Source organism: Temnothorax nylanderi, unplaced genomic scaffold (assembly GCF_030848795.1).
Source record: "Temnothorax nylanderi isolate EJ_2023f unplaced genomic scaffold, tnyl_v1.0 TNYL_tig0026_pilon, whole genome shotgun sequence".
NCBI classification, from domain to species: domain Eukaryota; kingdom Metazoa; phylum Arthropoda; class Insecta; order Hymenoptera; family Formicidae; genus Temnothorax; species Temnothorax nylanderi.
This window is the reverse complement of record NW_027249088.1, coordinates 1,168,014-1,191,372: the sequence shown is the minus strand read 5'-3', so window position 1 is coordinate 1,191,372 and position 23,359 is coordinate 1,168,014. Positions and strand designations below refer to the sequence as shown.

The 23,359-nt window shown below is 34.9% G+C and overlaps 2 protein-coding genes across 8 annotated transcripts in view; one reads left to right on the top strand and one right to left on the bottom strand.

Moving 5' to 3' along the window:
* LOC139769988 (cytochrome P450 4c3-like) overlaps positions 1 to 13,997 on the bottom strand; it is a 22,884-nt gene extending 8,887 nt beyond the window's left edge. The window contains exons 1-6 of one of the 4 annotated variants that reach the window (XM_071701565.1): positions 13,908 to 13,997; positions 13,768 to 13,813; positions 9,668 to 9,990; positions 9,050 to 9,360; positions 8,606 to 8,966; positions 1,045 to 1,242 (exon numbers count right to left, since the gene is read on the bottom strand). In XM_071701565.1, the coding sequence (XP_071557666.1) occupies positions 1,045 to 1,242; positions 8,606 to 8,807 (400 nt within the window). In that variant the 5' untranslated portion in view covers positions 8,808 to 8,966; positions 9,050 to 9,360; positions 9,668 to 9,990; positions 13,768 to 13,813; positions 13,908 to 13,997. Of the gene's footprint in view, positions 1 to 1,044; positions 1,243 to 6,841; positions 7,135 to 8,605; positions 8,967 to 9,049; positions 9,361 to 9,667; positions 9,991 to 13,528 lie in introns of those variants that run through there. The other 3 variants (XM_071701564.1, XM_071701563.1, XM_071701567.1) reach the window with 3 other exon arrangements.
* Positions 1 to 23,359, top strand: part of LOC139769989 (uncharacterized) — a 26,916-nt gene extending 3,557 nt beyond the window's left edge. For 2 of the 4 annotated variants that reach the window (XM_071701569.1, XM_071701570.1), the window contains exons 2-4: positions 21,674 to 21,937; positions 22,047 to 22,623; positions 22,787 to 23,359. In XM_071701569.1, the coding sequence (XP_071557670.1) occupies positions 21,712 to 21,937; positions 22,047 to 22,621 (801 nt within the window). In that variant the 5' untranslated portion in view covers positions 21,674 to 21,711 and the 3' untranslated portion in view covers positions 22,622 to 22,623; positions 22,787 to 23,359. The other 2 variants (XM_071701568.1, XM_071701571.1) reach the window with 2 other exon arrangements.

Below are 23,359 nucleotides of genomic sequence, written 5' to 3'. Positions count from 1 at the left end.
ACGTGAATCTTTGTCCGAGTTTGAGCGTAGAAAAAAATTTCAATACGCAATTAACAGTTAAAAGTAGTAGTCCTGTAGCAGGAATTAATTTAGGTTTTGATGTCGATGAACCTGCCCACCTCATACTCGTGCATAAAATTTTAATATCTAAATAATCACAATTATTAGATAAATAAAACACATAAATCTTTAATTTATCTTGAATTATTTTAAGCATTTCAGCAGCAGTTTTTATAGTTTAAAGATTTCGGACGTTATGATATGTTTCTCAGATTTTGCGTATTTAAAGATTTTCTTTGATGGGTTTAACAATCTGTCTATTATAGTAACAATTTTATATCTAATAACATGAATATATATATATAGTGACAATCCTTCTTTAGATTGCAAAACTATTTTTTGCGATTCAATATTTATATCGATTCTTGCGATCTATTATTTTATTCGATGCTTTATGCACGGAATGAAGACGAATAGAAATTGAATACGCCGCACTCATTCGTAAGCGAATCACGATCTATGAATCCATTCATTCACGACGCAGTATTCATTGAATATACACAGCTAGCGTTATTTATCCCATGCAAATCGCAAAAGCGCTGCAACGTAATTCGAAATTGTCTTGGATACTTTATCCAAGACAGCTTCGACATACATGATAATTTCATAATTGTTAACACACGTTGACTGCCACGTGAATTTTATATGTTTTATTATCCTGGGGACCACAGTAGAATTTTCATTTTTATGATCATATAATAATAAAATATTGAGTAATATTGATTAAATAAGACTGTATTCTCATGAATATTAAGTTAAATAGCACATTTTTTATCTTATTGTCATTTAGCTATCTGTGTTATCAGTGTCATCTGAAATTTTGTATTAGATGATATTTATTTTTTACAAGCATTTTAAAAAATTTAGTAGCGTCGGTCATCAGTAACCACCATGGCTTCACTTAGGAAGACAGGTGCCAGTCAACGTGTAATCTTTATTGCCGTCGCAATGCGGCCGCGATTTGGCGAAACGTGAGTCACTTACCGGAGCTGGTTATCAGACCGGTATTTAACCAAGGCTTCAAGTATTGATATTCGAGACTCTTGTCGATGTGCACGCTGCTATTGAGCAGAGGTTGCACAGCCTCCACTGTGTAGAGAAAGATGAAAGGCCGCATACCGACCCAGACCAGAAAAATGTCACCAAATTTATCCGCCCATTTCACCATCTTCTGGAAGAACTCTGAAACAGATAAATCACCCAGCACATTTTAGACGAATCCGTATATAATCGCGTCCCAAGCCGTTTTAACTATCACTGAAAGTGAAAGTCCAAAAAGTTCAATCTTAGTAAAATTTTTTACTAGATTTTCCGTTTATTTAATAAATAACTGCTGTCGCATCATAATTGACAATTACACGGTGCTTTCGGCGCTTCGCCCGACATACGCGTATAGCCACCGTTTACGATAGGAATTTTATTTAATAACGTAACCCAAAATATGTGTATTGTATTTATGAAGCTACGAATAAACATTATTCCTTTTTCTACTGTACGCGATCTCGTTACAGTTGAACTCGGAAATAGAAGTATTTCGTAATTATAGTTTCGACAATTATCGTCCTTCCCTTGCCTCTCCGGCCTTCTCCGTTTCCCATCAATGCGCATTAATGATCTGGAAGCCCAAAAGCAAAAACCGCGGATAGAAATCTACTAATTATTTCCACTTATAATTGTTACAACTTTTTTGCTCGTTACTTCTGTCTATTGTTCCCTGCGAGTTCATCGACCCACGTGCGATCCAATTCTTGAAGGATCCGAATCATATCAAACTGATGAGATTAATTTGTTAACTGTCCTCGAAATTCCGCTTGCGATGTTCGGTCAATTTCGTATTAATATCGCACAACGAAGTCTTTAGGTATAGGTAATCAATTCGCCAATGCACTTTAAAGATCATGAAGATGATTCCTCATGCTTTGTAATATCGAGATTTTCTCTACGTTAATTAAATTATGTTCCATAAATATTACAAAATTAATTAATTAATTATTATTATTCTAAATTAATGTTTTATAGTATATATATAAACCATCTTATGTAAAATATTCTGGGTAAAGTATGTATCAGAGCATTAAAGAATGGAAAAATCAAATGTCAAAATAGAAAAATAGAAAAAATTTAAAGTGATTAAGAAACCATCGCGTTCTCTTTTTGTATTGAAAAATAATCTTTTATAATAGGTACATTAATGTATATATTTTCGACAGGATACACTCGCTGAATTTTTGTCATAATTGCAATAATACGTGACACGTGCATATTTGATAGGTATTAAATGCCTCGTCAAGAAAAATATGGAATATTTATCTTGGAAAATATTCGATATTTTTCTTGACGAGGCATTTAATACCTATCAAATATGCACGTGTCGCGTATTATTACATTTATGACATTTTCCACGAGGATCATCTTCAACCATTCTCGCGGTCACGCGACGTCGTGCAGAAATAGACCTTCTACAGTTTCGTGTCTGACCAATCATCGTGTTATTATCGCAGCTCTAGATCCGCTCTTACTGATGCGACCTTCGCGAGAACGAGAAAAAGAATGGCAATAAAAGAAAACAGAGAAGTAATGTAAATATATACATATAATCCGATACGGGTGGAAGAGAAACAAAAAGGAAGATAGATAGAGAGAAAAATAAAGAGGGGAAGAAATATCAATTTAGAACAAGCAATCAGTTCAGAACGAGAAATGAAACCAGAACGTGATAAAAAAACCTGCGGGTATATATATATAGTTGCACAAAAGAAATAATACAATAAAACAGCAACGCGAACAATGCGAAATAATATAAATAAAAGTGAATAAGAATATTAATCCATTTTGAGGAGTCAGTTTATTATATAACGGAACCTTATCAATTTACTTTATTTTAATACAAAATTATGTTTTATGAATTAAAAATCTGTTCTTACATAATATATTTTAAAATACTCATCAGTGCACAAGTCTACATCACAGTCACTGCATTAAAAAAACTTGATATTCAGTTCTTAATATTCAAAGAAATCGCTTAAGAAAAAATATCAAAGGAACGTTAAATAATGGAAGAAATGATAATAGAAAGAAAGAGTAAAGATAGAAAAATACAGCATAGTGATAAAAAATCATAGTTAAGTACTTAAGAAAAGTTAAATATAGTTTATTTATCAAAGATGAATGTGTGTGTGTGTGTGTGTGTGTGTGTGTGTAAATAGTGAATCACCTAGTCTAGTAGAGAACTATTTTAACGAGATAACATCTTTTTTTTATAAGACGCTGATAAGAGAATAAGAGACAGACAGTTAAAGAAGCAGAGAGAGAGATAGAGAAAGAGAAAGAGAGAGAGAGAGAGAGAAGGAGAAGGAGAAGGACAGATAGAGAATTAAGAATGGAATAATGGAGGAAGAGAGAAATCGCGCTGCACGTGCAGCGAGTTGACGGCCGAGAGGCTGACTGGACGTTGACCGGTTGAAAATGGACAGCGTGCGTATACCGCACGTGGAGGATGAATGCAAAAAGCGAGAGAGACAAAAGAGGGGGGAGAGAGAGAAAAAGAGAAAAAATGCAGACAAAAAGGGAAAGGCGTCGATCTGGAAAGAGCGGAAGGTGTTGTCGAAGACCTTGGCATATGAGACGCCAGGCGTCCTTCGGACGCGACGGTGGAGGACTCCTTGACGGCCTATTTCAGAACCGGATATTCATCCCCCTCATTCCCCCCGGAGCCGCCGTAGGGATATATCGCGAAATTGAATGAAGAATAAGTATGACATAACGCACGAAGTACGTTCCACGTGTGTTATATAAATAGAAGAGAATTCGTTTGCACGTAGGATTTTAGCAAAAAGTGAATATAAAAGTTTCATTTAGTCTTCAAACAATTTTTTTATTCGTTCAAGTTTTTGTATTTTTTTTTCCTTAAAAAAACTCCATCTGATCATTATGTAATTTTATTCCGCATTTTACACAAGAACTGTACACACGTTTTGAGATTAATCTCAAATCGAATAAAATTACATAATGATCAATATACATTCTTTTTATCGTCTGACGAAATTGCCTGATTAATTTTTACCAGGTTATTGCTCAAGAATTTCCATTTCAATTCGTTGATCTCTGGAAGCGTGAGCGAAAATAAAATCGGAAAGAAAAAGAACTTTCAATCAAAGGAAAAGAACTTTCGATCTCTATAGACACTTCAGAAGCTAAAGGTTAATCGACATATATTACGCTAATCCCGCCTTGCAAGATGTCAATAACAATTGGCCGACGACAACTTTTAGCATGGGTACATCCGCGCGAATCGCGTCTGCGTTGCCAATCGCTCCGTAACGTTCCCTTGAATTTGTTAATCGCTCGTTATGAGCGCTATTTATCTATCATAGTAGATGCCCGAGCGAAAGCCTCCAAGCGTCTAGATTCTACTCCCTTCTCGCGAACGAGAACGACGTCTGGCCCGGAATTATCAACCGACAGGCTAGTCTGCCACGTGGATTCTCGCGTCGGGACTTAGGCCTTTTTTCTCCTTTCGTTTCTTTTCTTATTACTCGAAGCCCTGCCGTCTGCTTTCTCTTTTTTTATCCCCTCTCCCTTCCGCTCAAAACGAGAAGGGTACGTAACGTCGCCCATACAAAATCGCATGCAATTACGCGCCGCTATTCGGGCCGTCCGCCCGAGCGACCTCGACCCCGATTCTTCTTCTTCTTCTTCTTCTTCTTCTTTTTCTTCTTCGTCTTTGTTTCTTTATGCGTGCGACGAGCAGGCAATTATCATTGGTGAACTGAGATACTTAGCTCACGAATCACACTTCTTTCCTTTCCTCATCTTTTATCGCGCGCGTATCTCTACGCGAAAGTCACGTATAATTGTTCGTCTTATACCGTAATCTATATCAATTTGATTGTCTTATGTCCATTTCTACCAATGTCGATTAACTTTAATCTCAGTTTAACTTTTTATTTTTTTCTAGTTTTAAGAATTATATCTCTTTCTAATTCTTTCGGACATCAAGGGAACAAATGTATAATAAAATTGTGGTTTTTAATCTTTGAACGTCTGGAAAGCATATATCTGATTGTGAAGAAGAACTATATACTGCCACTTTGCATTCAATTAAAACGTTACATAATGGTTCGAAAACGGGCTTGAACTTTTTTTTGCGTGAAGTACATTATAGTTACGTTATCGAGAGTATAATTCGTGTTGAGTTTCTTTATTTTTGCATGCTCTCGTAAATTATCTGGAAGGGAGAAACTAAATATAAGGAAAAAAATATGCGCGTATACAGGGTGAATTATTTAACTTCTTGCGACGTGAAATATATGTCTTTTACGAAATATCTTTTCTGTGTACGCGAAAATCTGTTACATCTTCTTCTTCGTGTAGCACGAAATGATGGATCACAAGTAATATAGATATAGGTTTGCAATTCGAACTACTATCATTGAAACAACTATCATTGAATTGATATCGTTTATCATAAAAATTTATTTTTACGTCTAAGAGCTGATTTACTCCATGTACAAGGTTTCCTAGATACATCGCATTTTTCTTTAGTAAACAGTTTTTTGCAAGCTATTACAGATTAGCCGTTCGTGTTACTAACGGTGAACAAAATTAACTTGTTACCAGGGATGTATATCAGAAAAATGCGATTTGAAGTTAAATCCAAATGTTTTCGTCGGTTTCTACATCTTCGACTGAATACCGTTAAGACTGTCAAATTATTATTATATAAACATTAATGTAGTTAATATATCACAAAAATTATGAATTATGAATTAGTCTTTAAAATTTAACTTTTATTCTATTCTCTGATACAATTTAATATTTTCCTTCCAACTTCACTATCAGGCCCTGCTCCATCTATCATATGCTTTTCACGCCTATACTGCGCCTATAGCTCCTCCACTCCACTTACATTTTATTTACAGTTTTTACATTAAATTACTAAATATTAAATAAATGTAAAGTAATTTATAAGGAGACGATCACTGATTTTGATCCTCTTACACCTGAATCTCATGTGAATCTACATCGAAAATAAGTTGATCTGTGTCCGAACTGTGTTTGCGCCTTGTAAATAGTATTCTTTTATGCTTGAAATTTAGGGAGCGATCGGTAGTGTAGTTATAAGCTACAATTTTCTAACCGTTAGAACTCTTACTATTAGAACCGAATTTTCCTTGTGTTTCCCTCATTTCTTTCTTCACCCCACTCTCTTCCTTCCATCGCAGTCATTAATCTTTGTTTCTTCCTTTAATCTTGGAATTTTCTACCTGCGTTGGAACGGTCGTTCGTTCGAATACTCTAGGAAAAATTTTCACCGGTTTGGCCTACAGTTAAGTACCTTAACATTTTGGTTAGTGCCCCTTAAGTGAAAATTATCTTTGCGTAACTGAATATCGACAGAACTAATTGAGAGAATTGACTATAGTATAACTTAAAAATCTTTGAAATAGAATAGCTAATTACGATTTTTAGTTACGCGGTGTTATTTCTAGTCCAAACACATAAAATTAGGGTTACAATATCCAAATAATTTGATTACTAATCGTGAGCCCTAAAGTGGGTTGCTTAACCGTCTTCTTTTATTTCCCAGAGTACGGATCAACTTATTTTTGACGTAGATTCACCACGTGCAAGGGAATAAAAATCGGTGATTAGTCAAACGTGTCCCTTCTTTGTTAGTGATCATATAAAAACAATGAAAATTTTTTCCTATTGAACAATTCCGCATAATAAAAAGCTCTGCAATGACGCAATGACTCTAGCAAAATTTGTAAGTACTCACGAATGGACGAAACTGGTCGTCCAGATTATCTCAATCAGGTCGCGCAGGTGTCTTATCCGACCACGGCGCCGGTCGTGCAGTGGCCGGCACGTGTTTGCCCTCAATATCTCTCGTTGCATTGCACTCTCGTTGCTGCAGAATTACCGGCGTGAATTTTGTAAGCGCCAAAAGTCGCCGAGTTAAATCTTCGAACGGGTTTGTGGATTGAGCAATGTAGATATAAGACTCGTCGTGAATTTTTCAAAATTTGCGTCACTTCGTCGATCCATTGATCGGTCCAAGAGTTAAACTCACTAAAACGTAAAACTATCATTCAGAATTTAGAATGTCTGAGAATTCGTAATGCAATAAATCGGTGATTGCATTACATCACAACGTACGAATGGAGTGTAGTGATTAATTGAGGAAGAATTCCGCTCGACTGCTAATCACAACTCGCAATGATAATTTTTTTAATATTCGAAGGCGTAAGATGACTTCATTTTTAATACCCGAGAGATAACGTAGTGATTTATATATATTAATTATTTAAATAGATAGATAGATAGATAGATATTGTATAGCCATGAACTATGCCAGTACATTCTCGATATAAAGTTGACGTAGCATTTTCCATCCCAGAAAAGAAGAAAAGCGAATGTTATAGCTCATTACATAATACATAATATTTGCTTAGTCTATTAATTTCAACTGGAAATTTATGCTGTAAAAAGCAAATTCTCTCAAAGATATCGTTAAAGCAGATACAAAGTCGCACCCAACTGTCTTTCTCTTTTTAAATATTTGTTCCTTAACAATAGAATATTGATCCGTTCCTTTTTGAAGCTAATAAATCCTGTTTATCTTGTTTTTTTTTACTTTAACGTTTCTCAAGATATTTTTACGCTGATTTATGTGACAAAGGAATCCTTTACATTTAAAAAAGTGCAAATGTCTCACCTCGATAAAGATTCATTGCTTTTCAAAAGCGTTACATATAGGTCAAAAGACTGATTTAATCTATTATACTTAGGTCAAAATGTTTCAATGTGAGACTTGTAAGATCAAATAATTAAGCAAGAGAGTTATTTTAGTTTAATCTTATTTAAAAAAAAGAGCTATTTATGCTTGTTGAAAATCACCATTCTATGAAACGGAAGAATAAAAATTTAATTTGTTACAAGGCAGAATTTGTCAGCTGTTTCATTTAATACTATTTGTTAATTATATATTATATAAGAAACATCTTATACGCGTATCAACAGTTTTGTAAATTAGGCAATCTAGACAAAATATTGTACATTAAACAAATCGTACGTGACTCTATCAGACGAATTTTTAAATTCAATCTTCTCGCTTTGTGCGAAAGAAGCACTTTTCGATTTACTTTTATTAAATAATCATTTCCTTTCCGACTCATCCTATGTATACGAATTAAGTTACGAAATACAGTATTTTTTATTATTTCCTCCATGATATTTTTAAGACGTTTTATTCTTCTCACTCTTTAGAGAATAACGTCGTTTCGATTCTTATATACGGTTATACGCAATTTCCTTCCGTAGCAATATTTCTTCAATATATCCGGTAGATAACGGCGGTATCGACGAATATCGTTTACATCTATTTTCAGAAATAATCAGCCCAGGTGATACTTCGACGGTGATAATGCATACATCAGCGAGTCGTTATGTTATACAAATACCGGCTCATTATCGGTGGCTATCGCGATACTTTGACGTTTCGACGGAGTCAATCACGCGTCGCGATCGCGAAAGGGCTTACCTTCTTGCGAGCAGTTGAGCTGATAAGCGTTGCCGATGAGAGGCAACGCGGTGGGATAGAGCACCTTCCTCAAGGCGTATAGGAATTTTACGCGTTGCACTAGCAGGAGAATAGAAAAGACTCCGAGAAGACTCAGCAGGCAGGAGAATAGAAAAACGGTCATCCAAGACCATCCTGTCACAAAGATCGCCGCGATATTCATGTTGGGTGCTGCGCGACCCGGTACGCGCTCGATCGTCTTCTCAATGCTCTCTCGTCGATTTCCTCTCTCAGCAGGATGCTCGCGGAGTGATATTTTTCACCCGACTTCGACTGTGGACTTCTTGTATCTTTAGAAAAGATCGGGCACTCTTCTCGAGATCTAAGGAAAAGATCATATAAGGAAGATTTAGACAGAGTTCTCTTAACTTTCGTCTTGCTTTCGTAAGACTCAACGTCTCTCACCGCGGGCGATCGTAGAACTAGTCGAGAGATTCTGATCCTATCGCGGAGGTGTTCTCCGACACTCTGCGCGAAGGATGCGTTTTTAAACACGAATGAGCCTTCCTCGGGAAGCGAAGTGCGGTCACGCGATCGCAAAATCCATCGGAGGCCGCGAAAGGTTGAAGCACCGATTTTTCAACCCTGCGAGCGAACCGCGAGCGGACCAGTATAGTCGTGAGACTGATGCTTGCGCTGTGATGTCGCGTCACACCCTCCGGTTATAATGCATGATCAGTGCGGAAGAGATGCCCTTATATATACTCTTGGAATGTCTACAAGCCAACCATAGCAGCTTGACCAATAGAACGTGTGTGTGTGCGCGTGTTAAGCTATACGGTGCCGCCTTCTCTCTCTCTCTCTCTCTCTCTCTCTCTCTCTCTCTCTCCTCTCTCTCTCTCTCTCTCTCTCTCTCTCTCTCTCTCTCTCTCTCTCTCTCTCTCTCTCTCTCTCTCTCTCTCTCTCTCTCTCTCTCTCTCTCTCTCTCTCTCTCTCTCTCTCTCTCTCTCTCTCCTCTCTCTCCCTCTCTCTCTCTCTCTCTCTCTCTCTCTCACTGCACGGCCAGATCCCCAACACTCTCACCTCGAGACGATGATTTCCACGTGGTGGAAAGAGAGGGAAGCAACGAGAGTGGAGCGCGGAAGGACGGTCATTCGTTGTCACGCGTGAAACTCCGCGGCGAGAACGAGAAATCGCGAGAGACATAGAGAACGCACGGAGGGCAGAGGGGTTCTTCCTATCTCGAAAAAAAGAAATCGAGTTTATCGAAGAAAAATGTGTGTGACGTTTGGTGATAATTAAAAATATCTCTGATAACAATGAAGCCGCGTGCACGTTCGCGCCTGTTGCCCAGGTGTCCACGGAATGGTCTTCTTCTTCTGTAAATTTATTTCCTCTCGAGGCACCTGAAACACACGCGGACGTGTATGGAGCGTCAAAGAAGCATATGAGCAATTCCAGTCAAATCAGACGAGAAATAATTTTTTTAATCGATCAAAACTTTTTTCACGTGAAATGTACATAAAATAATGAGATACGTATTTTTTTATTCGTTCAAAAAATTTTTTTTGCGGAAGTTATAAGCAATATACAATTTTCGAAAAATGAAGAAGTTGTCAACTTAAAAAATTAATATCTCTGATTACATTTGTCATAGAGAAATGTTCAAAAATGCATTTTAAAGCTTAGGAGACAATTAAAGGAAAATAAGTTAAGAAATTGCAAATTCTAATTGTAATAAGCAATTAAAATGTTTAATTACTTATAATTAATTATTTTTTTCACCCAAAAGTACACTTTTTAAAAATTTTAAAATAATGCTATCTTATTCTTTATTTTATTCTGAAAGTATACATATTTTTTATTTCATCGAGAAACAATGGATTCTATTTTTTATATATTTTTATTAATAACTGAGGCGCCGTGTTCATGTTTCTGGCTCGACCAAGCAGCGCGGCGCATCGATTTCTTCGGAAATTTTTTGTAGGAAGAAGTACAATATGAATGACATAACTTATAATGTTGAATATAATTAACATTATACAAATCACATTTTTGTTATGAATATTGTATTTTAAAAGTTGTGTAATATTTCTAAAGTAAATCGTTATTATATAATTTGACCGTTAATTTTCCTTTCCGTTAGGATTTTCCGTAGCGAATATTATGCTCTTCACCGGAAAATTCCTATAGGCCCAAACTCGGCGCTCTATGGTAAGTTTCTCGGCCTTTAAATTTATAAGTGACTCACAATCAGCTGGTTTGTAAGATTGTGTTTATTTCAATATACTTTTGCACTTGAAGCAAGTAACACGCGTGTCACGCTATTACCTTTTCATCTTCTGTTCAAGTTCAACAAAATTGCAGTTTTAACAATGTAAGTATATAGTAGGAACTATGTATAATGTAAATAGTGTACAATCTTACACGGAAAGAACGGTTTTGCTGAAGTATCTAAAAATTTAGCTAGATTCAGATTTAAAAATAATTTTGTTGGATCATTAAAATTATGTAGAACACTCAAACTGATTGCTAAAATGTCAAAATTTTTTACAGTATTATCATCATACTTCAACGACCTACTATAATTATTTTGATAGTGTAACAAAATTATTGTGTATCTAACAGTGTACAATCTTAGTGTATAAACTTAATTCTGATAATTGTATGTATATATGATGTTTGCAGGGTTGGAAAGTAACGCGTTACTGTTACAAGTCACTTTTTTCCAGTAATAATTTGGTAACGGCGTTATTTTTTTTTTCGATAGTAACTGTAACGGTAACGCATTTACATTTTTGGGCTAACGATAATGAATCGATCAGTTACTTTAATCGTTACTTTAGGCCGGGTCTACAAAAAAAAAGATCTCTTAAATATCAGATTGAAAGAAAGTCTCCCAATGAGCGATAAAATACTCGATAATAATGATGATTTTTTTGCTTTTCACCAAGAAACAAAGTCGTTTTAATCGAACTAATTTAAGTCGAACTAGAGAAATTTTAATTTTTAAAATCTGAACTTTGTAATGTCGAAATGTTGAATGACTATCCAAATATTAAAAAATCCTTTATTAAATACAACACACTACTTCCAAGTAGTGATTCGGTAGAGCACTTATTCAGCGTTGGAAGTTCCGTATTAACACAACAAAGAAGATGTCTTCACGACGATACGATAAAGGATGTATTAAAAGTTAATAAAGCTGATCTACGATCAGCACCTAAAAGTTAATAAAATCCTATTTTTTGTGAAATTCAACGAGTTTGTTTATTTAACAAAAACCATTAAAATCGTAACTTTTTATCTTTAACTTATCTTTAACAAATTGACGTACAGTTGGACTTGTTAAATTTAGTTTTTTATTTAAATTAACTAAAGTAACGAAAATATAAAAAAATTGAATCCATCACGTTTCTCTATAAAATAAAAAATATGTATTTTTAAAATAAAATAAAGAATAAAAAAAATATAGAGTATTATTAAAAAAAATTTTTAAAGTGTACTTTTTGGTAAGAAAATAATTAAACATTTTAATTGCTTATAACAATTGGAATTTGCAATTTCTTAACTTAAACTATTTTTTTATTGTCTCCTTAGCTTTAAAATGCATTTTTGGAGATTTTTTTACGACAAATATAACCAAAGATATTAATTTTTAAAGTTTACCATATCTTCATTTTTAAGGCTACATTTTTGGTTGCAAACGCTCAAAAATAGGGAATTTTTCGGAATTTTTTAAAAGAAACTGTTGTACCCGATCAATTTTTTGTTTGTATAGGTGTTGATTAATATTTTAATGTAAGATATGATTTTTTGCTAATTTTTTTATTGAAAGATCCGTTTGCAGATCTCCTTTTTTGGTTTCAAAAAAACTTTTCTTCCATGACGACCATCCTAATAATGCCCGTATCAGTCTACGGATTGGGATTAAGATTGGATTGAAATTTGACCAATCAGAGCAAAGTTTACTAAACTTGAGATCAGTTTTCTCTGTTCTGATTGATTAAGTTTCAATCCAATCTCAATCCCAATCCGTAGTCTGATACGGGCTTAACTAATCTCTGGGTAATCTGAAACAAAAAACTAAAGTGGGATATATCTTCACGTGTGTGGCGCATGAACTAGAACAAAGCGAAAAGAAAGATTAGAAAGTAACAAAGTCGGTGTTGTTCCGAACACTAAACATCGATTTTTTGACAAAAATTGGCCATATTTTTTGCAATAACAAAAAAGTACAAGCTGTAATAAAATAATTCTAGTTTATGGCAGAAAGGGACTTTTCCCGTTATAGAAAGGCTGTTTTATATTTCCTGAAAATTTGAAGTTAATTGGACTATCCGTTCTCTAGATAGATGAAAAAATATTGTTTTGAGAAAAACGCGTTTAAAGTTTTAAGTACAATACAAAATATAGCTTTAAGGAAAATTGTATTGCTTATAACTTCTGCAAAAAAATATTTCGAACGAACCAAAAAATACGTATTATCTTATTTTATGTAATTAGATAGAAAAGTGCTATTTACGGTCTGGATTGGATCTTGGTAGCCATAATAATAATATTATGTAAATTTTGTATACTTTCTTTAAATTCAGTAAACTGCGTGTCGGTTTCTTATCGGTCTTCAAAACACAGATGTTTGTTGGAACAGTACGTCCACATACTTAAATTAAATCGATAATCAATTAAAATTTTGATTTAAGGATGCTAACAAGTATCCTTATCAAATCACTGTAAAGAATCTATTGCGTAAAATATCAGCCAGGGTTCAAACCTGTTTTTTTTTCTCTAATTGATTATATAACGTAATGATTTCACTTATTATTATTTAATATTTATGTTACGTGTATATATGGTACAATGTTTATAATAATTCCTATAAAAAAAACTTTGTGAAAATCAAAGAAAGATATCAAAGTAAAACAAAGTACTCATTTGGTGCACCTTAATTGTTGCAAACATGTTTTACCAAACTGCGCAGGCACGTAACGATTGCGAAACTCGAAAGTGAACACCCGTCTTCATGTCACAATTCTTACATTCATAAGCTTGTGGTACGCGATATTTATAGCTTGCGTTCAGGTCAATAGTTCACTTTTCGTGAAAGGAAGAAGAAAGAAATTTTTACACGCAATACGAGATTTTGCCGAGAAGAGAAAAAAAAGAGCGATATGTATTCTTACTTATATGTATCTTGTATTTAATTAGCCTTATCACGCCATAAGTAATCTGAAATGATGAAAGAACGAATACGATTCCCAAATTAATCGCGAAATATCTTGCAGCTACTGGAAGACAGGCGGATCGATGGGTTAATTTTTACTGTTAATTTACTGTCTCCGCTATAAACACTCCGACCGCGACAAACACTCCTGGTCGCCGTGACACTACTAGTAACTTGTCTAGAAAATCGTTGCTGACTACGCCGCGACGTTCGCATATTACATTGCGCGTCTAGATCGCGTGTGGGCTGTTACTTTGCTCATTATTTTTTCCTAATCCATTATTCATGATCCGCAGCAGTGACTTACTTAGTCATAGATTTAACTTTTGTATCCAACCGCGTATTTAAAGGAAAGATTTAGTTGCTTTTGAATAGCTAATATCGACCCAATTTAATTAAACCGATTAATTATTATACATGCTGTGTAAACATGTTTAGCAATGCTATATCTAAATAAGAGCATTGATTCACTGGGTCAACAAAGTTATTTCGGCAAAACAAAGATATCGATTTGACGAAATTATCTTATCCACTTTGTGCGAAATAGCGTATTTTTTGTATGAGCGTTTATCGCAATATAAGTCAAAACCATGTGACCGTCATGTCACCATCATGCGTATTTTTCATCGCTTTTGTGAGTGATTTTACTGGTATAAATTTTATATCGTGTGTATTCTACGATTTTATTAGCTAATAATTTGTTTTTGATACATTTATCACAATTATTCAGAAAGAAACATAAGTTCACTGCATGCCATGGTTGTAAATCAATGATGAAACTCTGCGATAGAATCCACAGAATTTTGTCATGCCCATGAAATCCTTTAAAAGACAGTTACGCGCCTTGTCTGTCATTTTGCCCGCCACGGGAATGCCTGGAGCGTCGCTTTGTCCTTGTCGACGGAAACTTACGAGAGAAACGCATGAATACGATAATTAATAAACATGGAGTCCGAGTGTAATACAATACGATTTTAACAATAATGGGAAATTTTCTTCACCAGTGAATATAAAATAATATCACCAAACTTCCTTGACCATAACTGGCAAATTGATTAATAATAAAACACAACGTTCGGTCACAATACAATTTTTCCTGTTTTTCACCGCAACATGCCGTGTCCGCAATCACTTCGCACAATAGAGACAGCTCATCACCAGTTTAACTTGAGAAGCGCCTGGGGTGAATTTTACACCCCAGTATCGAAAAAATAAAGCTCACGTGACACACAGTAATTTTAATGTGCTTCTTTCTTTCGTTTTTAAATATTTTTGCTTCCTCATAGAGGAAGCTTTGTTTTCATGAATTTCGTATATGAACCTTCGATTGCGTTTAAGTTGGGTTTAGTCAACCAAATTTAAAAAAATTATATATGAAATAGGGGTAGAAGAAACCAACGAAGAGATTGGTTTTTGAGTTTTTTCTGCCAATATGTTTAGATTGTTGTAAAACGTCGAAATATCGCCTAAAAAAAATGTCTGTATGTATGTGTGTATGTATGTATGTATGTATGTGCACATTTGATGTTGTGGTTGCTCTAATTTCCGCAAATATTGAGATATCGAGCTGTTTTTTTTTTTAATCGATAGAGTATCATTCAAGGAAGGTTGGTATTGAATTTGGCGACGATCGGTAAAGGGGTTCTTTTTTAAAAAAAATTTGAATTTTTTTAGAAATGTCCGTGGTTGCTCTAACTTCCGCAAATATTGAGATATCGGGCTGTTTTTTTTTTTTAATCGATAGAGTATCATTCAAGGAAGGTTGGTATTGAATTTGGCGATAATCGGTAAAAGGGTTCTTTTTGCCGAAAGTTTCTACTTGCACACTTAAGAACTATAAGTAAGCAATGTGCGAGTTTCTACTTGCACACTTAAGAACTATGAGGAAGTAATGTGCAAGTTTCTACTTGCACACTTAAGAACTATGAGGAAGCAATGTGCAAGTTTCTACTTGCACACTTAAGAACTATGAGGAAGCAATGTGCAAGTTTCTTCTTGTTTTGTTTCTTCTTACTTTTTTTCAGAAAATGTTAAGTAACTTTATACACATATTGTCCTCAAATACTAGTAAAATTTCCCGGGGAGTGTCATAAAGTGTATAATTTTTCGTTATCGATCTTTTTGGAAACCGGTATCAGAAATTATTCCAATTTTTCTGGAAATAATTGACCGAGTAGAAAAAAATTGGTTACGACATGTTTAATCCATGAACACTCTTTATGTTTGTCCACAATAAGGATATTGAAACATAAATGAAGTCGTTTTAAGAAAAACGACTCCCGGGCGAAGCCCGGGGGTAACCAGCTAGTATTATATATTAATAATAAATAATATTATAAATAAGTATAGAAATTAATATAAATAATGTGTTTTTTATTGTGGACAGATAGCCTCTCGAATGTGGACAGATAGCCCCGCATATGGGGCTATCTGTCTACGCTTGACTTGTCCACTTAAAAAATTCGCCTCTTTAAAATGTTAAAAGATCAACGATTCTAATTGTGTTTTTTTTAATAGCAAGGTTGAAAGGTTATACCATTAAAATTTTAGCCAAATATCTTTATTAGTTTTTTAGTAAACTCGAAAAAAGCGTAAAGTGTGGACACATAGCCCCAGTCTCCCCTACGCTAAGGAAAAAAATTTGTTGAAAAACGCAAAATGTGTTTCATCTAACTAAAATATTTAGTCCGATACGTTCAACTAAATATTTGGTTTAACGTTTAACTAAACATTAATTGAATTAACTAATTCTTGATTAAAAAATGTTGATGGTTGACATGATTGAATTATACCTTTTTTTAATGCAACTTAATAATTGTTGAATTAACTACTGGTTAATTCAACAACAGCTATACAAATTTAGTCCATACAACCAATTTTTTTCTCAGTGTAGAAATAAATATCGAAATCAGGGCAGCTAGAGCTTTTGTCGTGATCAATTTTATTTTTAAATTACTCGTTTTCTTTGAGCAATCTAATTTAATCGCGGTTATGTTATATTTATGGAATCGATCGTTGGTTAATCAACTCAATGCCAAAGATATCCTTACTTATAAATAATCACAAGTTATCTTCGCGCACGTTATCAGGTTTGTCCCTGTACTTATTTAATCTTTAATCTATCTGACTTCTGCGGGTAATAACTCCCCGCCTGAAGTTTCGATTAAACTTCTTAATCAAAGTTCCACGTGCGATTTTCTTCGGTTATCTACTCAGACTACCATTCGCCGGACGACAAATCGACGTTTGGGAAACAAATACGTGAATCATTACATCATTAACAATGGCCATCCGTTACCATGCGCGTCTCATAAGATATGACGTAAACGCCAGCTCTCCACACACGAGCGTGGGCGATACGCAAATGATCAGAAGATAGAGAAACATACGATTTTGAACTTGTAGATTGCCACATTTCTTGAAAGTTCTAAAAAGACCAATCGATATTTTTCTCCGTCTTTATCTGTTACCGGCGCTGATTACCCGTGATCGGAGGGATGCAAATTTCGCTACGATTGCGCGTATAATTGCCGTATCAATTAACCTTCCACGGTGTCACGGTACTCTCCGTACTCTGTATATTGCTTCATACTAATTATGCGATTCATGCACATAGCAGAAGATGAGAGTTGGAAGCGGCTTAAAGATGTAGCTTCGATGTAATTAACGTTTAAGCGACTTACGCGTAATTTGCAAAATTTGTTATGGTATGGTAGTAATCATTTTATTATTTATTTAATTAACTTTCAAAGTTTCTTTTCTCGAAAACAAGGCCTTATTCGAAAAAATGTATCTATATATATCTATATATATTATAATATGTGCTCCTAATTAATGAGTGAGTTTGGGGAGAGGGGAATAGATTTTGAGCCCGCGCGAAGCGGAATCTAGTTCTATTATACCCGGGAAAAAATGATTAGATATAATCATATATAATTATATCTGGTATATATATAATTATATATAATTATATATGTTTTTATATGGGGTCATATCTAATTATACATGGCCACATGTGCAATCAGTGGTCCCACATACAACCAGATATAGCACCATATCTACTTGTATATAATTTTATGTGAAGCCAGATATAATGATATGTGAGTACTGCACCCGACATATAACTAGATATAGTATTATATACAACTATATATGCAGTCATATATAGCCAAATATATTAATGTGAACCAATATGACATTAATACCTTTTTAAAATTAATTAACTTTAATATCTTATCTAATATTTTTTTTAAACTAATTAAAATCTTAAAAATTTTAGGCAAGATTACTTTTGTAAAAAAAAAAAGATATTTGATATGCGTATTCAAAAACTTCCAATAAACAATCTGTTAAATCTATGCTGGCTGCCGCTAACATTGAATTTTACCTTATTTTATATATATTTATAGAAAGGTAGATGACTTTATGATTCTGCAGCTATCTAACAATAAATTGATTTCAAGTTTATCAAAATGAGTATTAAAATTAAGTTAAAAATAGTTTTAATCCAAAAATGGAACAAATTTGCACGTGGCAATTTTAAGTCGCGCGCTAGAATCGCCGGCAGCGAAAGTGTTAATTTTGTTTTAGTTACAAACTTTATTTAAATATATAATCGCAAAGTTTAGCTTGCGAAATGATTCGCTGAGTTCGTCGAACAAACCTTAAAATCATAGGTAAATTAAAAAATTAATGAAATGTAAACCATTTCATACAGGATATATTCTGCAATTCGCGGTCTTAATTTTGACCAATTTAAAACTGATTTTTTTCCTAACAAAAATCTCGTGAAAGTCTGTTAGTTTTCGGAACTTCAACATTACATATCTTTATAATTAATGAGGTTGTAAAGCTGAGGTGGGGACAATGATGAGGGGGTAGCGTTTTCATACGAAGGAAATATGAAAGAGAGAGAGAAGTACTACCAATCTAAAATATTGATATTTAAAACAGTACCTATTAATCTAAAATTCTGAAAAAATATAGGCTGTAATGCAGAGAAAATGCAAAGAATATAAATGTTTATTTATGTAGAAGTCTCACATATAAATTTATATTTTTTAAAACAAATTTTATTATTATTTCAAGTAAGGACTCGGCGGTGTAGAAATAAAAAATCAAAGTTGATAGAACTACCATCGACCGACTAGACTTTCGATTTCGGTGCCAAGTTCAAGAATTCTAATCCGTAAGAATGAGTACGATTAGAGTTCCCCCAGTAAGAGTTAGGACACCGCCTGATGACGCTTGATTGGTCCGCTATTTACTGAGGAGAAGTTAGTGGGAGTGGGACGAAGTACAACATCCCGTGAGAGTGGGGAGGCTATCTCTCTTGATCGTTCGCATAATTGCTTGTTAATGGCGCACGGTGTCCTAACTCTTACTAGAGGAACTCTAAGTACGATATGAACACAAGTGATACAAAAGTGTTAGATTACATTTTACTGTCAGAATCTTTCCGCATTTTCGAACAGCGTTGTCAAGTTTTCTCTATCACACAGCTTGAATGATAGAAGTATTACATCTTGACTTTTCCAAATAAACTACGCGGTAAAATGGCTTGAAATTTGAAACATACATTCAATATGATATACTTCACATATTACACATAAATTTATTTGCTTCTTAATATTTTAAAAATATATTTTTGTTGAAAATAGATATGGAGACTCGGGTTTCTCAAAAGAGTCCATTATAAAAATGTGAAACTTTGATATTAATTTACGCAAAAATGGGGCGGTAAAAAATCTGAAAAATTTCACATGCAACCATTATTTGTAAAGAAAATTATATTATAAATTTCATGCGCTGTTCTTAACATTTTGCATCCTGCCTTACAACCTTCTTAAGGGGATGCTGGAGCCGCAGGCGAACTCGATCAGCGTCGATAAAGAAGTGCTCACCGACTATATCTGTCCTTGTATAGACAAAGATATAGACAAGGATAGCACGCTACATTGCACGCACACATACGCACGATACACATCGAAATTATACTTTTATATTACGCTTCCAAATCTTGATTTGGGGGGTTTATCGATGTTTTTATTGTTGTACAATTCAGGGGAACTTGTTTTCGCGTTCGTACCAATGGTATATCTCTTATATGAAATACATCTTGTGACGAGCTGACAGCTCGCCGCAACTCGAGACGCCATATTAGGATAAAATTAGATAAGAAAATCTGTACGTATTTTTTTCTCGTTTTCTATATAAAATCGGAGTTCCCCTGAATCATTAATGTATGTACTGCAATTCTGGAGAAGGATTTTTAATTCTGTCAAATTAATACGACGCTACGTGCCGACAAAAAAATGCCGGTAAAACAGACGGCTCCAGCATCACCTTAAGTATATTAAAATAAAATTCTATCAAAGTAGAGTCTACTTAAAAACAACTAAAGAATATGATATTATTACTTGCCTTTCGCGAAAGATATATGACGTGCCTTGATACATTTTAGCTAAAAAAATCTACTTCTGTTAGGAATCTGTCATGTTAAAATAAAAATTATGAGATATGCTGTGCTTTATTCGTATATGTGAGGAAAGAGCCGATCGTACGGTGAATCAAAAATAAAGTGTAGATTTCATGCCGATCGTATCTTGACATTATCCCGTGTACGTTCGCACGTACGCACATGTATACGGCATATATATATATATATATATATATATATATATATATATATATATATGGCATATATATATGTTCGTTTACCATCTGAATGTCCATTTGAATGTCTGATCTTTTCGCCGAAGGCTGTCGCCGATACACGTATCTTGGATTATATCTTGATCTTTGTGATCTTTGCCCGACTTTTCTGCGCGAAATTGACGCTATTTCTATACCGACTTCTTTTCTACGCACAATTCCGAAGTTATTGTCACGAGTCACACCGGCACGAGCGTCACAAAAGACACGTGTATCGGACCCGATAAAGTCGAAGGTGATCTTTTGCGTTTGTAAAGATTCGAGATTTCTGATAGAAGATTCAAGAAGATCGCTAGGATAAAATCTTAAGAACATTATTATAATAAGAGAAAACAAGACCGCGCTATGATACACAATCGAATAAGATACAAGCCGTTTTCGGTCTAAGCTTAGATCTTAGGCAGCTCAATATTAATTTCCGTGTATATGTATTATTATAATACATATACATATATATTCCAACTTATTACTGCGCGCCGATCACAGTCGGACTTGAAACACAGCTATCGTTGAAAGTTGGAACATTAAAAACCCTTCTCTCCCCGGAATTAAATCAACGCGACAGAGCAACTTCTAAGTGCCACACACAAAATACATAAAAGACCTATCCGATACACCCTCTTATACTCAAAAAACCTACCCCCGGACCACTTTAAATATTCTGGCTACACTAAAAACGATTTGTCCCATTTCTCCTTTGGCACAGAGACATTTCTGAGTGACAAATACGAAATACATAAGAACCTCTCCGATACACCCTGCGGAAGACACCCTTATACTAAAAAAACCTACCCCCGGACCACTTTAAATATTCTGGCTACGCCAAAAACGATTTGTCCCATTTCTCCTTTGGCACGGGGATAATGCTATTTCATGTAACCCTCAATTTGATAGATTTTTCGCTGAGAAAAAGAATGCCGCAAACCACAATGCGCTACGATGCATAGTTTTTGAGATATCGATTTTTAAATGTAATAATAGCAATAGTGTTGTATGGTATTATATATGGGGTTTGCAATTTACCACGTGTGGAAAGTTCACGCATGTACATACGTAATATTATATGCTAATAATTTTTGATCTTCTTATTTTGTCTTTTAAATGTCACAATTTTTAGAGTGTTTACTTAATACAATGTTTTGTTGCATTAGATCAAAGTGTGATCGAGGTCTACCTGCCTGATACAGAAATGAGCAGTGCAACTGACTGTGAGCACAGTCCTCCTTTTCTCGACAACTTGAAAGAAAATGAGGATATTGACATTCAAGCTGCTACTGTTCAACCTTCGATTTCATCTACTGTTCTTCCACTTGAAGGCAATTCACAACTGAAGAAAAGCAGGAGAAAAGTGTCAGGTGCACAAGGCACTGCCTCTTTATTTAACAAACCGCCGGCAAGCCAAACTGCTTCAAATGGTGAAAACCAGTTTATTGCTATCATTATTACTACCTATATTAAATCAATTAAAACATACATTTCGTCATGTTGCATGTTGCATTTACTGATAACACTTTTGTTTTGCAGTTGCAATGTGGACATCAGATCACTTGGTTGTAAGAAGCCTCATACACTTCTGGTCTGCGAATCAAGAATTGTTCGCAAGCACTGCAATGAAAAACGATGATGTGTGGAAAATAGTTGCCGAGGAACTAAATACACTTAAAAAGACACAGTATTCTTTAGATCAATGTAAAAATAAAATGAAAGAGTTAAAGCGAAAATATATTGAAACCAAAGACCACAATATGCAGTCCGGTGCAGAGGCCAAGACATGCCCATTTTATGAAGAATTAGATGAAATTTTAGACAAAAAGCCATGCGTCAAGCCCGTTGCACTGGCCTCCAACAGGCGTCCCGTTCTGGACAAAATGTGCACGGATGTAGACTGTAAAGAAGAACCTGAGAAAAAGAAGAAGAAAAGTAAATCCGACGTTCTCGATGAAATTAGAGAGTGGAGGGCGGAGTCGATGGAATATCGAAGAACTACTGATGCCGAGAAGCAGAGACAGCGCGAGGAGCAGCTTGAGATTGCACGGAAGAGAATCGAGTCTATGGATGCTCGCATGGGTCAGTTAATTGATGTCTTGAAGAAAAATTAAAGGTATAAGGCAGATAGCACAACACAACTAACTATACAATTTAAATAGTTAATTTGCAGTATTAGCTGCGATTGTTCACTATAAATTTTCCTATTTGAATATATAAATTGTAGATTCTTTTTAAACGCTGTATAAATAACATAAATAATGGCTACTCTTTTGCAGTTATTCCTTCGGCTCTGGACGCATAGTATATAACAAGTTCAAGTCCATGGTATCGTACGTGATTGATGATCTACCGTTGTTCGATAAGAATGCGGTGGTTACTGCACCGAAGCTGTCGGTGTATGATTAACTTGACGAGAAAGTAATACAGAGCTATCTGGAATTCTCGCTTGCCTCGCTGTTGTTTTATTCGATGAAGGAAGGCGCCTGCAGCGAGCAGTCCAGCCGTATGACGGCCATGGACAACGCCAGCAAGAACGCCGGAGAGATGATCGACAAACTCACTCTCACGTTCAACCGCACTCAGCAGGCTGTGATCACCAGGGAACTGATCGAAATTATCTCCGGTGCCGCCGCTTTGGATTAAGAATGTTCCGCTGAAAATATTTAGTTTATCAATTTATAGTGCCTGCAAATAGAAAGAGAATACGCTGCTGAAAAAGGAAGAACGGGGAGTTGTTCAATAAATCAATCCAATTACAAAACCACGTTTCAGCGTAACAGCTGTAGGTTTAGTTGCGTAATACAAATTTTATGAGACTCATAAAAATAATACATAAAACGTTATGTTCA